At 42.2% G+C, this 17497-nt stretch overlaps 1 protein-coding gene and 1 long non-coding RNA gene across 3 annotated transcripts in view; one reads left to right on the forward strand and one right to left on the reverse strand.

Annotated features, from left to right (window-relative positions):
• The window catches only part of LOC142046342 (uncharacterized), a 934987-nt gene that overhangs the window by 433529 nt on the left and 483961 nt on the right, over positions 1 to 17497 (reverse strand). The gene's annotated exons all lie outside the window — the stretch shown is intronic.
• The window catches only part of TGFBR1 (transforming growth factor beta receptor 1), a 99929-nt gene that overhangs the window by 987 nt on the left and 81445 nt on the right, over positions 1 to 17497 (forward strand). For both annotated transcript variants that reach the window (XR_012655260.1, XM_032787132.2), the window contains exons 2-3: positions 11416 to 11667; positions 13330 to 13572. Coding sequence is in view for 1 of the 2 variants with exons in the window: in XM_032787132.2 (XP_032643023.1) it covers positions 11416 to 11667; positions 13330 to 13572 (495 nt within the window). In the remaining variant the exon portion in view is untranslated. The remainder of the gene's footprint in view (positions 1 to 11415; positions 11668 to 13329; positions 13573 to 17497) is intronic.

Consider the following 17497-nt stretch of genomic DNA (forward strand, 5'->3'; position numbering starts at 1 on the left):
TGTTCTAGCTCAGTTAGGCATCGGCTTGCAGTACTCTGGTATTATGTGCTCATGCACGCCAGATATGTGATCAGATCTGGTTTGGGTGAATGGTTAGGTCAGGGGTTGGCAACCTTTTGGAAGTGGTGTACCCACTCTTCGTTTATTCACTCTTTAATTTAAGGTTTCGTGTGCCTATAATACATTTTAACGTTTTTAGAAGGTCTCCCTCTCTATAAGTCTAAACTATTGTATGTAAAGTAAACAAGTTTTTTAAAATATTTAAGAAGCTTCATTTAAAATTAAATTAAAATGCAGATCTTATCAGTTTAGTGCAGTGGTTCTTAACCTGGGGTGCACGCACCCCCTGGGGCAGGGCCAGTGCAAGGATATTTTGCCACCTAGGTGAAAATCTCACCCTTGTCCATCGGTTCATTAAGGGGCAAATCCCCAACTAAGCCTTTATAGACTTCAGGGGCCAGTTGTGCCCAGGGGCTGCTCCCCAGACCAGGTTTCCCCCTACCTGCCCCCTGAACTCCCCTGGAGGGTGCACAGCCCCCTTGCGAGCCCTCCCAACCCCACCCAGGTGACTCCTGCCCCAAGTCCACTCACTCGCCTTGCCGGGCTTGGGCCACTGAAGCAGCTCGGCAGGGAGGAGCCACTTTTTGGAGGCGCCAGAGTGTCCCGCTTGCGGCGGCAGCGAGCCCCAGCCATGGAGGAGCCGGCGTGGTGCAGGGGGGCAGCAGCCCTGAGAAGGCAGTGATGGCACTGCTAGCAGGGAGCAGCTGCACCCTCCCACCCCTCCTGCCCAGGCTGTGGCCCGGCACCCCCCTGGGGGCGCCTGTAGGCTGCAGTGGATGTATGTGGGTGCCAGCCCCCATGCGCCCCCTTGTTCCCCCCTTGCCTAGGGTTACCATATTTCAACAATCAAAAAAGAAGGAAGAGCTCTGCCCTAGCCCCCATCCACACCCTCCCACTTCCCACCCTGATTGCCCTGGTCAGAACCCCCATCCCCTCCCCCACTCCTTGTCCCCTAACTGCCCGCCAGAACCCCACCTACGCTTCCTTGCTCCTTGTCCCCTGACTGCCCCCTCCTGAGACCGTCCCTCCCTGACTGCCCCAACCCTTATGAACACCCCCGCCCTCAAACAGACTCCCTATCCAACCACTTCCCACCCCCTGACAGGAATCTGAGACCTTCCAACCCTCCCCCTGTTCCCTGATTGCCACCCGGGACTCCCCTTACCAGGCCTATGCTGGTGAGACGCTGGCTACATGTGGAGGCAAAACTCCACGTGGAGTGCTGAGGCAGCGGGAGGGGCGGAGCTGCGGGAGGAGCAGCAGTGGCGGTGGCTAACACTTCTGGGAGCCGCAGAACCCAGGTGCGGTGAGGGGGGAACCGGGGAGAGTGCCTGCCCGGGCTGTGGCCTGGTGCCCCTTCAGGGGGGTGCTCCTGCAGTGGATGCATGCGGGCAGTGGGCCCCGTGTGCCCCCTGGCTCCTCCCTTGCTGCTCTCAGGCTCTGCAGCTCCTGGGAATGTGAGCTGCTGCTGCCCCTCCCGCAGCAGGCTCAGGGTCCTGTGCCCTGGTGGCTCACACTCCCGGAAGCTGCAGAACGAGCGTGGTGAGGGGGGAGCCAAGGGGCGCGCCTGCCACCAGTCTGAGGTCCCGGCCGCATGCGCTGAACGGGGCCGGTGGCAGGGACCCCGGCTGGCAGCTGCGTGCCAGGCAAAATCCACTCGTGTGCCACCTTGGCACCCCTGGGTTAGATTAAATGCTGTTTATGTTGCAAATGTATGCATTGTACAAAATACACATTTTATAAATAAGTACAGTATACTAAAATGTTTACCTGGCTCTTTGGGCTCTTTCTGCTCCCCCAGCAGACTCCTGCGATAGATCTCATGTCAGAACAATATATGTGAAGGATATTGCTGGAGCTGTTCTGTGATTTTAGGGAACTAAAGACAATCGCAAAATTGTTCCTTGAATTCTCTAAATAGTAAATGTTATATGTTTAGTAGTGGTACTTTGTTTTAACATTACTAAATGAGAGATTTACTAACAGCCATAGACCTGCTTAGTTGCATAATCTTCATATACCCGCTTTCTGTAACCCTGCAAATTACAATAATGAACACAAAGGAGGGTGTGTGTGTGTGTGTGAGATAAATATGCATATTTTTATATATATCTATACATATCTATATTCTTTATTTTTTTCATTTTACTGAGTTACTTTTTAGGAAAAAAAGCAATACTTCTAATATATGTTGCATACACTTTGTAACTTTTTTGTTACACTTTTTTTTTCTTAAATTGAAACTTGTAAAGCTTCTAGATTTTTTTCTTTTTGCAATCAGTGTTGGGTGGTATGTGACTTTGAGACCTGCCTTACAGTCTGGGCTTTACCCAAATTGTTTGATTTCTCTGCAGAAGATGAATAACATCTTAAACTTAACCTTGAGCAATAATAGTCAGTGTAATTCGTATTTTGCCTAAAGTTGTCTTGCACAACTTTATTTTGAGGAAAATGAAGGTTTTGTGACATGGAAGCAATGAAGAAAGCATGAAGTTAAATACCTTGTTGCTTCTGGCTTTCTTGGCTAGACATAGCAGTTTTTGAGCAACTTAATCTTCATAACTGTGCCTGTTTCAGGTTTACATTATGTAGAAAATCTTATCTGCTAGAAAATATTTGCTAGAAAATAGTTACAGAAAGAAAGCCAACTCTGAGCTCTGAACCTTTCCCTGGGCCTACAGGTTGATAAGTGCTTAAGTGATACGGCATTTTGTTTCAGCTGAGCCATTAAGTGATCATGTAGAAAGTTGGATCTTTCTAAGTCACCGGCTTCATTAATATGTGCTGAATGATTGAGAAAAGATAGATAGTAGAAAACATTTGTATGTATGCTTTTTGATCACTTGCAGAGTGAATTTTCAGAGTTAATCTGTCTATGATGTAATTTTTATGGAGGTCAGCTATAATGACACTCTAGTCCAGGGGTCCATAGCCTTTCAGAAGTGGTGTGCCGAGTCTTCATTTATTCACTTTAAGGTTTCGCGTGCCAGTGATACATTTTAACCTTTTTAGACAGTCTCTTTCTATAAGTCTATAATATATAACTAAACTAGTGTTTGTATGTAAAGTGAATAAGGTTTAAAAATGTTTAAGAAATTTTAATTAAAATGCAGAGCCCCCCAGACTGGTGGCCAGGACCGTGCCGCAGGTTGTCTACCCCTGCTCTAGTCCTATACAAGTACTAAACCTAAGAATTGTACCCTGTGTCTATTTTGTACTAGATCTGGTTTTCAAACTTTGGTCCATTACTTAGACTATATCTATACTGTGTATCTTACAATGGCATGGCTGTGTGGCTGCAGTAGCCACTGTTTGTCACCAGGAGAGAACTCTCCTGATGACAAAATAAAATCACCCCCAAATGAGAAGCAGTAGTTTCGGCAGTGGGAGAGTGGCTCCCGCCATTGAAGCACTGTCCACACCGGTGCTTTTTGTCAAAAATTTTGTCATTCAGGGGCGTATTTTTCGCATCCTTCAGCGACAGAAGCTTTAATGATGAAAGTGCAGTGTAGACATAGCCTTGGTTAAGATCATCTTGGTCTTGACGTGCCTTAATAGAAATATCTCTGTAAAAGAAGTTGTTTTCCAACTCTTCTTTTTAGTGTTGCCTGGCCCTAATCTAGGAACCACACATAGCAGTTAAGTGAATTATCATTTTCTTGTTTGACATAAAACTGGTATAGGTGTTTTGTGTTTGTTTTTAAGACGTGATAACAGAAAATATAAATTCATGTTACTAAAACTCTGATCTCTCCCATTAGAGAGCTTATTGGGAATGCGGGGGGAGAGAACTTGTATTAGTGTGGGGAAGCAGATCGAAGAGTGTGATTTATTTTTTTTAATTCATTTTAAATGTTTTTAAAGACAGCTTGCTATTGCTTTCTTTCATAAAGGCAATCCAAGAAACTTAACAGAACTAAGTGTCTGTTTTTTAAAATTTAAGTTTCTCCTGGTTCACAAGAACACAGATGATATCTTACATGTAAAATTATTCTGTTTTCAAGTTAAATAAATGTGATCTGAGGTCTTGTTTCCATCTGGTATGAACACTGTCTTGGGAGTAGTTAATTGTGAAGTTGGATGACCCATTTCTCGGCATCAACACTGCAAAGAGAACCATGTTTCTTCCTCTTCAGTTGGAACCCTCTGAGTGACTTCTTATAACTTGTTAAAATTTACAGTTAGTGTCTCAGTAAACCAGTTCTATTTTGTACTTATTCTTTAGGAGAAATGCTCTTTCAATGTAAGTTTTGGCTGAGAGAGAGTATAAAATGGGTCACATTATGAAAGTTGTCCTGTGTATGATATTCCTAGGTATACCTAGGGCTGTCAGTTAAACACTTTTTGACCTTCAGTAAGTCATTTTTTGTAATTTATAAATACCCTGGTTTCTATGGGAGCTCTCTTTATATTAAAAAAAAGACCAGTACTTGCCCCAAAGAGTTCACCACTTAAGCACTGTTGCAGCTCATACTGACTGTCATTATTTCCACATACTTCATGTTTTCATCTTGCATGTTTTAATTGTAAAACTTATTAATTCCCTTCCCTATTCTACTTTACCTTTTAAAAATTATTGCCTTTGATAACTTTTTTTTCTTAGTGTAATTTTTGCTACAGTCTCCTTTCCTTTAGACACCATAGGCGTCTTTCCTTTTCTCCCTTGTTCTCAATTTCTGGCAAAACTAAAAATCCGGATTAGTGGCCTAGTGCTGTCAACTTGCTTTTTGAAGTCCTGCTTCTGTTCTAAGAGTCTTTTAAAAGCTTGGCCCCAGGAGGATGCTCTGGAGCTTCCTGTCCCACATGATTAGAGTCAGGGTGCTGAGGCCCCAGTACTACTGCTGCCTGTGGTGTCCATGGTAACTTTTATGCATGTTTTTCTTATTTGTAAAATAGAAAGAGCTACCCTTTTCATAAGGATATTGAGTCTTGCTGAGTTCATAGAATGCTTTGAGAGCCTAGGAAGAAGGGCTGTCTACCTTTTTAGACAGCATTTAGGTTGTCAGGTCACCACCCAAAATTCGCTTTGAAGACGGTATCAGTTAGTATCACTTGCCTTACACACTGTACATAGGCATAAAGGGTGGAACTGCCTCCGACTTCCCCTCCCCCTTGTTTTTCTATTGCCTGTTCAAGTCTCGTCTCTATTTCCTTATAGATATTGTAGTTTGTACCCATTGATGTGGAGTAGTTTTTACTTAGCTGAGGGTATGTGGGTGGTTTGTTTTTTTTAAATGGTTTTTGACATTGCCTCCTGATACTGATGTTGGTGCTGGAATTAAGCCTTATTCTCTAGGCTTCAGACTCTTGTGGCAAGCCAATGCCAGTTAGTGACCCACACCCCAGTTGCTTTATATGCTTGGGAGAGCCTGATGATTGGGACAGGTGCGGTTAGCTGTAAAAGGTTAAAGTCCCAATCCAAAAAGAACAGGGCACTTAGACTGAAGTATGGGCTATTGGAATCATGCTCCTTCCTCCATCAGAGCCAACTCCCCCAATCTGGGTATGGAGTGTCTTTGTATCCATCAACAGTGCTCTTCCAGCTATGGCTGTCCCAAGGTGGACGGATGGATTTAATTCATGCCAAAGAGGTTCTGCATGTCCTCTAAGGTCACCTCAAGATCGGAGGCTCTACCGAGGACTTGGAGCTGGGCTTAGAAAGGAGGTGCTCCTCAGAATGAGCCTCAAAATGGGGAAGTCCACTGACTGCAGAGCCCAGGTCAGGCCTGTTGAGATCAGGCACTTTGGGAGTCGCTTCACTGTTCTTGCCTCAGGTCTTGATGCCACAAAATCAGAATGACTTCCCAATGCTTTTTGCTCCTGAGGGGTTTGTGGCTATGAGAGTGGTTGTATCTCTTGGTACTGCCTTTCCCTGCAATTCATGATTCTTGCTTGGTACCAACACTCACAGCTACCCTCTGCACCATGGGGGACTACTGGATTTGGCAATTAGCATACGGATTAAAATGGTGCTATCTAAGGGAAAGCCCCAGATGATCTCGCGCGGAAATTGCGTTTTCCAGAATCTGAGCCTGCTTCTCTGGTATTGATGATAGTATATCCAGGATCTGAAGAAGTGGATTCTTCAGATTCTGAAGTGTTCATGGGCATGTCAGCTTGGACACATCCAGCAGCCTATGTGCAGTGCCTGCCTACCCTGATTTCAGCCTCAGTTCCAGCATTGAGCATAGCACAAAGACCCTTGGTCTGCTCACATTTGGACCAGGGTCATATCAATGGCCTTTTTGGAAGCTGTTGGGGTTCCCTTCCCAATCCAGAGCATCCCCACATCCTTCCCAACCTACGTTCTCTGCTGGTTGTTAAGAATGTCAATGCCATAAGCCGTTCACCTTCGGTAGCGGGCCTGGCACCTGCAGGAATAGAAGCCATCTCACAAGCTATCCTGAGAAGAGTTGCAATAGGATCATCCCCAAGAGCCATTGGCATCCTCCTTGTCTCCTGATGAGGCTGTCATGTTAGAGCCTATTTCTCCATCACCGAATACCCCAAAGCCCAATAGGAGTTGACACATGGCTTTGGCTCTGGACACTCATCCAGAGCAGGTCCAGGAAAAGTCCAACAGGCTTGTGGACGCTTTAATATATGTGCCTCCATTGAGGAGAGCTCTCCCTATTATGGCTATTCTAGAGTCTACTAAGATTTTATGGCAGACTCCATCATCTGTCACCTACTGCAAAAAGAGCAGAAAGGAGGTATTGTATCCCCTCTTAACAGTTCAAACATGGTGGTGTGTTTTTTTTTTTTAAACAATCCCCCTCTGGGTTTTCTGGTAGTATCTGCAGCCAATGAAAGGGAGATGCATTGACACCAACAAACAAAAGAAACTAGACCTCTTTGGAAGGAAGCTTTATTCCACAGGAGGGTAATAGCTTCATACTGCAAACCAACAAGCTCTGTGGGATAACTACAATTTTACCCTGTGATATGCAATCTCTAAGTTTGACAAGCTTCTAGATGAGACAAAACAAGATTTCATGCGATGATGGAGGAGGGCAAGTTAATTTGCAGAGCAGCTCTGCAGGTTGATCTACATGCAGCTAACTCTGCAGCTTGCTGCATCGCCTCTTCCTTTATTATGCAACAGTCTTCATGGTTGCACTCCTCTGGTCTTAACCCAAAGGTTCAGCAGACAATCCAGGACCTCACCTTTGTGGCTGTCACTCTTCTCCAGAAAGCATGATGAGGATCTACATAGTCTCAAGGACTCCGAGCCACTCTGAAGTCCCTGGGAATATGTACTCTCATGGCAAAGTAGTCCTTCCATCCTCATCAGACCTAGCCATTTCTGGAGTTTGTACCTCGAATCCAGGACCTGTCAAGGAGGAAGAATACAGGTTACAAAAAACACCCACCTGCTCCTGCAGCTGCCAGTACATCCTCCAAGCACGCATTTTGATGGTTTGGTCAAAGACAGAGTACCAGCTTAAGAATACCCTACAATTGTTAAAATTAAGGAAGGTGCCATCTTTACCTTCCTTGATTATTTGTCCCTCGTGCCCCCCCCCCCCCCCAAAAGCCTATGCTATTTCCTTTGTACTTGGGCCCATATCACTGGTTGCATGGGGTTCTAAAGATGGTTGAAGTGGGATACAGCCTTCTGTTTCCCCCTGCCTCTTTCCCTGTCCCTCTTCAGAGACATCTTTCACAATGCCATGTTATGAGAGAGAGTCACTTCTTATAGGAGCTACAGAACAGGTCCCTCTGTTGCTCAGGGGAATGGGTTTTTACTACTGTTACTTCCTGAACAAAGAGAGAGGGGGCTCTCAGGCCTACTTTAGATCTGAGAGAGTTAAACAAATTCCTAAAGAAACCGAAATTCTGAATGATCACTCTACCTTCCTTTCATTATTCTTCAGTCAGCAGTCACCACTCTCCAACTGCCCAGCTCTGAAGGCAGCAGCACAGAAGTAAGGGTGACAATACCATACCATGCCACACTTACTTCTGTGCTGCTGCTGGCGGGGCAGTGCTTTCAGAGCTGGGTGCCTGGCCAACAGCCGCCGCTCTCCAGCCGCCCAATTCTGAAAGCAGCACAGAGGTAAGGGTGGCAATACTGTGACTCCCTTACCCTCCCATAACCTTGTGACCTCCTGCAATTCCCTAATTGGGTCAGGATCCTGAATTTGAGAAACGCTGGTCTCCCCTGTTAATTTTGTATAGAATAATATTAAAACACGAGTCCAATTTCATGGACTGGGATGTGTTTTTTATGGCTGTGAATTTGAATTTCATGGGTATTGAATCTAGTCTTAGCCAAGCTGATGGATTCCCCTTTGAGCATCTGGTGATACACTCCACATTGCACTTTTCTATGAAGGTGGCATTTTTGGTGGCCGTTATGTCAGTCAGAAGAGTGGGGGAATTGAGGGTGCTTGGTGTCAACTCTCTGTGTACAGTTTTCTACATAGAGGCCTTGGGTGAAGATGAAGGTAAACTTTAACTAAGGAGGCTTCCAGTTTTCATATTAATTAATGAGGCTTTGTGAAAAAGCTCGGTGGTGAGGGGAGGTTTCATATTCTAAATGTTCAAGTTTTCTTTTAATCTGGACTGGACTAAGCCTTTTGGGTCTTTGACACAACTGTTCATCATCTTTGCACGCACAATGAAAGGCTGTCCATTATCCACTTGACTATCCACTTGTATTTGGTTGTTACCAGCTGGCTAACATGTTCTATCCAGATGCATCATTGGGTCGTTTGACTAGGTCATCACAAGATTCTGTGGCCTTTCTGGATTACTTTCCCACATCAGGCATTTGCATAATGGCATCCTGATCATTAGTCATATGTTTTGCCTCTTTGTATGCAATCTCTCAGTGGTCTAGAGATTATTCCAGTTTTGAACGAGTGTTCCTCCAATCCCTGTTCTAATAGATTCCAAGCCCACCTCCAGTTTGGATTACTTGTGAGTCACCAACAGTAGAATGAGAGTGTGCAGTCATTCACAAAAGAAGAAACTATTACTAACCTTTTTGTAACTGTTGCTCTTCAGAATGTGTTTCACATGTCCATTCTGTGATTTGCTTTTCTTCACCCTTTCTATGAGCATCTTTCTGGAAGGAACTGAGGTGGGTCAGGAGTGGCTCCACCTTTTATGCCTGCATGCATGAGGTAGTGTAGGGTGCTTGTGCTGCCCTGATAGATACCAGTATATGGGAAAAAATCTCCAACTGTACACTGAAGCACGCATACACCTACAGTGGAATGGACGCATGCAACAGATCTCAAAGAACAGCAGTTATGGAAAGGTTAGTAACAATTCCTTGCATTTCCTTGGTCTATCCTAAACAAATCATTTAAACTGTTTAGCATTTACACCCTTTTAATATTGTTTTTAGACCTTGTTCTCGGTTTCTTGTTTTCCAAGTTATATATATTTGGAGCCAGATCTCCTCATCCTATGATGAAATGTACAAGCAGAGATAAAGGGAGAGGAAAAATCTGAACAGAGTTCTTGCCATACTGTAAGCCTTCCCTTGGATTGACCTGCAGGGCTAACTCCCGGGGATTTCAGAGCATCCTCAGATTCCCCTCTTTCCTGCCATAGGGCCTCCTTTGTCCATGGCTGCACTTAAGACTCCTTTTAAAGTGGGATTCCCTACTTTGGAAGAAGTTTGATGGAAAAGATAATGCCTAGACTCTGTATTACCATTCCGTTAAAATTTCTAGGGTTTGGGGGAGGGGGAGGCAGGCAGGGAGAGAAGGGAACACTGCTCCATCTGTTTCTCCCTTCATCTTCCCCTACCACCCAAAGTTCTTTATGCTGTTCAGGGGAAGATGGGAACACTGCCATAGAAGCATCCAGCATCCCTCCTTGTAAGTGGGATGAGATCCATGGGCAAAGGATAGGATTGAGTTCTTAGTTATTCTGATCTTCTTGAATAATCAATCCCTCCAGTCCCGTAAATTTTAATTCTTTTTCATACTTCACACTTCAGAACTAAACATTGTGAGTGTACCATTTGAAGAGAAATGAACAGTGCTTCAGTTTTTTTCTAGTTGTCTCCTATCACCTCTGGCGATCCCTGCTCTTTATTACCACTTGGTGTGTCTTCTACCCTTTGGATTTTGTCCGTGAATGTTTTTAAGCTTTCACTTGTACTAACTGGTATAATTGAGACAACTGCATGTTTCATTAAAGGTGTGCTTGCAAGCAAAGATCCTTTGTTTTTGTCCTTCATTGTGTCTTTTTTTTAATATATACAGATGACATCAATCTTTTTACTTTTGAAATAGTAATTCCTTATGTACCTCTTTCAGCTGGAGTTCCTTGCCATGACCCTGGAAGGACCTAAAGAGAGGTTTTTCGAGACACAAATTTGAACCTGTAGCTTGCGTGCGTGCGCGCGCGCTCTCTCTCTCTCTCTCTCTACGTTCCCAACAAATAGATGGGAGTGGGATGTTGATACTGAATTCTCTTTTTTTAGTTGGCTGTCTTTTGGTCAATAGTACTCTTCCCCCTGTATAGCCTTTCCATGCATAAACATAGTAGGCTTCCTTCTGAAGGCTCTTGAAAATTTCACATCGCTGAGTGCCCTAGTTATTCCAACCTAACCCTAGATGTGTACATATGCTTCAGTCAAACGATCTACCATTACATGAGGGGAAGGCCTTTTGTCTACACTACTGGTGCTATATATAGGCATTCTGTTGTAGTGCCTGTACTCTAGATGTGGAAGTTTCCTACTATATATAGCCTTACAGCGAGGACCCAATCTAACTCCCATTAAAATCAAAAGGAGTGATCCTAGTGAGTTAAATGGGAGTTGGATAAGGCCTTTAAAGAACTTTAACCCTTGAGTGGGGAGCATGTAAACTGCTGGGAAATAGTGTTCCTTTTAATGCATGACATGTGGCTAACAGTGCGTGGTGGATCTTCCACACTAATGATGTGCTTTTGTTTCCATTGAAACAAATGCAAAACTCCTGTTGACTTCAGAAGCAGCAGATTGGGTCCTTAATGCTTTAGGTCATACATTGTTGTAGTACTGTACACATTACAGTAAACTTCAAAATAGTTCACTTTCTATTTTTGAGTAGACTTCCAACACCCATGACTTGAATGTATCTGTGGTGTGGTTATTTTGTTTGGGTTTTTGTGTGTGTGTGTTCTTCTGTACATAGTCAAAGCTGAAGCAAGCTTTCTGTTATAATCTTTCCCGCTCCCTTATTTTATTAGCCTATTAAGAGGCATCATTTTTGTGTTTTGTTATGATGCAGTACATAGTTTGGAAAAGTGGCATGGGGAAAATGTTTCTACCACTTAGTTTTTGACAGTTTCATAGTTCTAATGTTTCTTAACATAACTGCCGTGACCTCTTTTCTTTTAATACAGCATTACAGTGTTTTTGCCATCTCTGTACAAAAGACAACTTTACTTGTGTGACGGATGGGCTCTGCTTTGCCTCAGTAACACGGACTCAAGGCAAAGTCATACACAATAGCATGTGCATAGCAGAAGTTGATCTGATTCCACGAGACAGGCCATTTGTTTGTGCCCCCTCATCAAAGGATGAAGTTACTACTACGCCTTACTGCTGTGTCACAGACTACTGCAATAAAAAAGAACTTCCAATTCCAACGCCAGGTAAAGATCTTTGGTTTTTAAAGTAATTCCCCAACAAAATCAATGAAACTCATTATAAAGGTTAAGGAAACTAAACTGAGTACAAGTAAAGATGAGGGAGGGAAAAGAATAACAGAAAATGTGGAAATGGCCTTTTTCCTTTTTTGTTCATCACCAGAAAGGTTAGTAGCGATTGTCTAACATAGTGAATGCCAGTGAAAATGAGGTAGGCTCAGAAGCTGAAATAGGGGAAAAAACAAGTTAAAAATTATGTAGACATGTTAAATGTCTTAAAGACACCAGGGCCTGATGAAATACACCCTAGAATATTGAAGGAGCTAACTGAAGAGATTTGAGCCACTAGCGATTTATCTTTGAAATGTCATGGAAGATGGGAGAGATTCCAGAGGACTGAGAAGGAGCAAATACAGTGCCCATCTATAAAAAGGGAAATGAGAACAACTGGGGAATTTCAGTACCTGGAAGATAATGGAGCAATCGGTTTGCAAACACCTAGAAGATAAGGTGATAAGTAACAGCATGGATTTGTCAAGAACAAATGGTGCCAAACCAACCTGATCGCTTTTTTTGACAGGGTAAGAAGCCTTGTGGATGGCAGAGGGAAGTGGTAGATGTGAGATCTTGACTTTAGAACTGATCCCTGCAGGACCCCACTTGATATGCCCTTCCAGCTAAACTTTGAACCACTGATGATTACTCTCTGGGAATGGTTTTCAAACCCACCTTATAGTAACTCCATCTAGATTGTATTTCCCTAGTTTGTTATGAAAGGTCATGCCAGAGCTTTACTTTAGTAAGCAAGACATGAGAAGTAATTCTTCTGCTCTACTCTGTGCTGATTAGGCCTAAGGTGGAGTATTGTGTCCAGTTCTAGGCACCCCATTTCAGTAAAGATTTGGCCAAATTGGAAAAAGTCCAGAGAAAAGCAATAGAAATTATTAAAGGTCTAGAAAATGACCAATGTGGGAAGATTTGAAAAAAAAATTGGGTTTGTTTAGTCTGGAGAAGAAAAGACTGAGAGGGGACATAAAAGATTGTTAAAAAGGAGGAGAGAGAGAAATTGTTCTCCTTAACCTCCGAGGATAGGACAAGAAGAAATGGGCTTAAATTGCAGAAAGGGTGGTTTAGTTAAGCACTGGAATAGAATAACTTACCTAGAAAGGTTGTAGAATCTTCATCACTGGAGATTTTTAAGAGCTGTCAGGGATGGTTTAGATAATACTTAATCCTGTCGTGAGTGCAAGGGATTGGACTAGATGACCTCTTGAGGTCCTTTCCAGAACTATGATTCTGATTCTATGAGGGCAGACCAGAGCATCCATCAGGCTTCCTAAATATTACTTTGAAGGTGTGGATCAAGAAATAAATCACTACTTAAGAAGTCTCTTGTATCATAATGCTTCATGGCTTGCATCATGTGTGTGTATGTCTTTCTAACTACCCTATACTTAAATGTATGTAACTTCAGTTTCCGTGAGAGATACCAATGACTCTCAAAGAGCTGAGTTAATAATACTGTGTTTTACTGAAACAAAATGCATTAAATGAATTCTTCTAAGACCATTATCCGATGCAATATACTGTCACAAATACTAAAAAATGAACCCTTTGTTTAAAAACATACTTGCTATTACAAAAAAGTAACATTACTTTTGTTTCTAGTCCCTACTTCCAGAGAATCCTCTTCTAATCTGGGACCTGTGGAATTGGCAGCTATCATTGCAGGACCAGTCTGTTTTGTTTGCATTTCACTAATGTTGATTCTGTACATCTGCCATAATCGTACTGTCATTCATCATCGTGTACCAAGTGAAGAAGATCCCTCACTGGATCGCCCTTTTATATCAGAAGGAACTACTTTAAAAGATTTAATTTATGATATGACTACTTCTGGCTCTGGGTCAGGTAATTTATTTCTAATATTTGTAAATCTGTTGATGAAAGTCTTGCCTCATGTGACTCAGGCCTGATCTAAACTTAACCTAGATCAACCTAGCTACGTCTCTCATCTGTGGGAAAAAGTGTGCACTTTGAGCACTGTAGTTAGGTTGACCTAACTCCCAGTGCAGATGCTGCTAGACGGATGGAAAAATTATTTGGTCAACCTAGCTACTGCCTCTCAGAGAGGTGAGTTAACTATATCAATGGGGGGGTGGAACCCCTTCAGTTAATATAGGAAGTGTCTATACTATGGTGCTATAGTGATGCAGCTGTAGCTGTGCTGCTTAGCAGCTGTAGTGCAGATATAACTTTAATATTTAAACTCTAATAAAATCTCTAGTTGAAAACTTTCAAATATGATATATGAATGTCTATGAGAAACGAGTGAGAGGTCACTTTTTTAAGAGATTTGCATAGGAATAATTTGGAATAAATCTTCCATAATTAGTTTGTTTTTCATATGATTACGGGTTAATATTCTTTTAACGTTGTTTGCTAGGGGAAAGCACTGGATGAGTGAGTGATGCCATTATGTCTGAATCTCCTGATCAGTGTTTCATTTGACTCAGCATTCAGAAACATTACCAAATAATATCAAGGCAGAGAACATCTTTATTAGAAAATAGATTGCACTTCTGAATTCTGATGGTGTAAAAAGCAACATAATGATTGTTTGATCAGTTGTTGCTGTGAGAGCACATTCTCAGGAGCACTGTCTCTCCAGTACCACTTACTATATTTTAGAGAACTTACTACTTGTGAAAGGTGGTTTGTTGACAACCCTGGGAATGTCTCTTTATGCGTAGAATAGGTTTGGCGTGGAGGGCAATGATGCAGGCTTTCTACCCAAGCACTCTTATCAATGTCTCTGCTCTGACTTGAAGGAAGGTCATTTCTAGGGGATGAGAGTAGTGGTCTGTATGCTCATTTGGTCTTAGCCTCTCTGCTAACCTCACAGGCAGTCCTGCTGGGGTGATGTCTTTGTGATATGGATCACTTTTTCCATATATGCTTCTAGAAGAATAAGGTACCTGATGATATTGGAACTCACCTGAGCCTTCTGTCACATTAAATATTTTTAACTGTTTTGTTGGTGGGAACAACTAGACTGATCTCTTCTATAAATCAACCAGAAATACAGTGAACTTTTAACACAAATGTACCACTCTTTTTTGTGTAGAAGTGATTCTCAAGATAACTTTTCAAAATACAAATTCTGTGCTAATCCATTACTGAGAATTTTTTTTAAAAAAATCACTAGATCAGATTTCAGCCAGGTCTGTAGAAAAAAAAAAATAGTATCCAGTATCTGTATGAAATGAGTCTGCTCTATTTCAGTATAGTTGAAATAAGCAGGTGGTCTCTCGCACCCTTTAACCAGTTCCAGCAAGGGGAGGCCAGTGTTTGACTTAGAGCATGGAGACTGAATTACCCTTTAATCCTCAGAGATGCTATGTTCATGTAAGGGTTGAGGCTTCTTATCTAGATAAAGAGGAAGTAAGATTTGCTCTTCACGTGGAAATGACTTCCAAAACTTGAAGTTCTGAAGTTATTCAAAACTGTACTGACTGACAAGTTAAATGTTTGAAAGTTTACAGGGTGTTACATGCTTCATGGCATATGTAACTGATTTCTTTTTTGTTTTCAAATGAAGCTGGGAAGAGCCACTATGTTCCTACACAAAGTCCTGTATTTCACTGTTGGTACGCCAGCAGCAGCGAATGAATGAATGCTGTCTCCAAAGCTGTGCTTATTCAAAAACATAGGATCACATCTTGGTCTCAATATCTATGTCAATGATACTTAAAATGTGTTGAATTCCTTTTAAAGTGTGTGTGTGTGTGTACACAGAGGTGTCTGCTAAATGGAAAAGGACAGTATCAGTAAAGAATCATTTTTCATCTTTGTTAGCAGGGATAAATAACAGAGAATGGCAACTAACTGGAAGCTAGAACTACTACTTTTAATGTAAAATTATTTTAATTGATTAGAAGTTGATTTGATATATCCAAGCTCTTTGAAGGTGCCATGTTTAACAATCTATTAAGATTTGCAAGTGTGCCTGTGTATTGTTTGAGGGTGAATTGATGAGTGGAGCAAGAATAGATTTGCTTCTACATCCCCTCTGTATCTGAAAGATCATCTTTTTGGATATGCTCACCTGTGTAAATACTGGTTGAGCTGCAGGGGAGCCCTAGTGTAGCACAGACGTTGGGAGTACTTTTTAATTGCAGCATCAAACCTAGGTGGCGTTCTGATATCGTCATAAAGAGGCTACGATTATGGGCAAACAGCACATGATCTTTGGGACTATAGTGCATATCTCTATCAAATTTTACTAGCTCATTTGAATTTTAACTTTACAGAGTTTACTTGGACTAGGTCACTTAAATATTTTCTTATGCTTAATTCTCATAATACTTTAAAATACAAGTCATGGTATAATTGCAAGTAGACTGTGTGTGTCTGCATAAAATAAGATATTAAAACACATTCATTTTGACCTTACCTATAAACGTCCAAGTTCAGTCAAGATGGCTGTCCAAAAAAAATCCCAAATCCTACAGTCGTTTGGGTATTTTTGTGTTTGTGTTAAACTTATTACCTTCTGGAATCTGTGGTCTGAGAAGAACAAAAACTTATGGAGAGAACCATAAAGGTTTTTTCAGTCTCTTGGTCTGTGGTATCAACATTTTAATATGTTGCTTTGACTGTGCTATCCCTCCCTCTGTTCTCCTCCTTCTTGCTACTTCCCCACAGCTCTCTGGATTGGCAGAGAGTCACTCCATGAAGGCCAGTTTTATTTTGACTGTTAATTGGTCTTCCCATAGAGTGACTGTCTACTGATCTGGAACAGCCCTCTAATTTTTCTTCTGCCTCACTTACCTTTTTGGGTCTTTTTTCCATGTTGAAAAAATTCACTTGGATTTCTGGTGTCAAACTTAACCCTTGAAAGACCAAGGACTGGTGCCAGGAGAGAGACTTTAATTTGCTTCTGGGAACAAGAATATACATGAGAACTGCTCAGTGGTTCCCAGATTTGCATATGGCTCCTCTGTTTGTTTCCATCCATAAGAACACAAAATTGCCACGTTGAGTCAGACGACTAGAGCATCTAGTCTACTACCATGAATGAGCAATGGCCAATAACAGATGGGTGTGGAGGGGGCAAACAAGTCTCCTATTTACAGTTATGGAGTAACTCTCTAACAGGGAAAGCTTCCTAATAACCCCCAATTCTGGGTGGTTTATGCCCTAATTATGAGACTATACCCTTGTAGAATCCCCTGACTTATGTGACTGGATGTTCTCATTGTCCATATACTTTTGTAATCCTCTCTTGACTTTTACTAAGCCATTGGCATCTTGTGGTAATGAGTTCCACTCTTTAAATGTTTAAACTTGTGGTGGTGGTCTTGTATTGTGAGAGTGGTAACAGGATTTCCTTATTTTTACTGGTCGTAATTTTTTTATGCCACTATCCTGTCCCCTTATCCTGCTTTTGAGCCTGTTTAGTTTAGTCTGACCAGTTGAACTGTATGTATGGCCCCCATTATCCAGTATTTGAGTACTTCACAATCTCAAATATACAGTTATGTTGGTTTAAACCTCACTGAAGCTGATGGGCGTAATCACACCCATTCAGGATAAATGTAAGAAACAATCAAGCTCCTTTATAGCAGGAGCCACGGCTCAAAACAGAGCCCGTGCAGGAATGGTCAGAAGTCAAGCTATTTGGGTGGTGGGGTTTTGCTGAGGATTCATTTGATTACAGCTGTGTGTGTGTGTGTGTGTGTGTGTGTGTGTGTGTGTGTGTCAGAGAAACACCACAAGCACAGGCGGGGGAAGCAGAGAAGCCCTGGTAGTGAGACCCTGACAAAGCAGAAAG

This window comes from Chelonoidis abingdonii, chromosome 2 (assembly GCF_003597395.2).
Source record: "Chelonoidis abingdonii isolate Lonesome George chromosome 2, CheloAbing_2.0, whole genome shotgun sequence".
Classification (NCBI taxonomy): domain Eukaryota; kingdom Metazoa; phylum Chordata; order Testudines; family Testudinidae; genus Chelonoidis; species Chelonoidis abingdonii.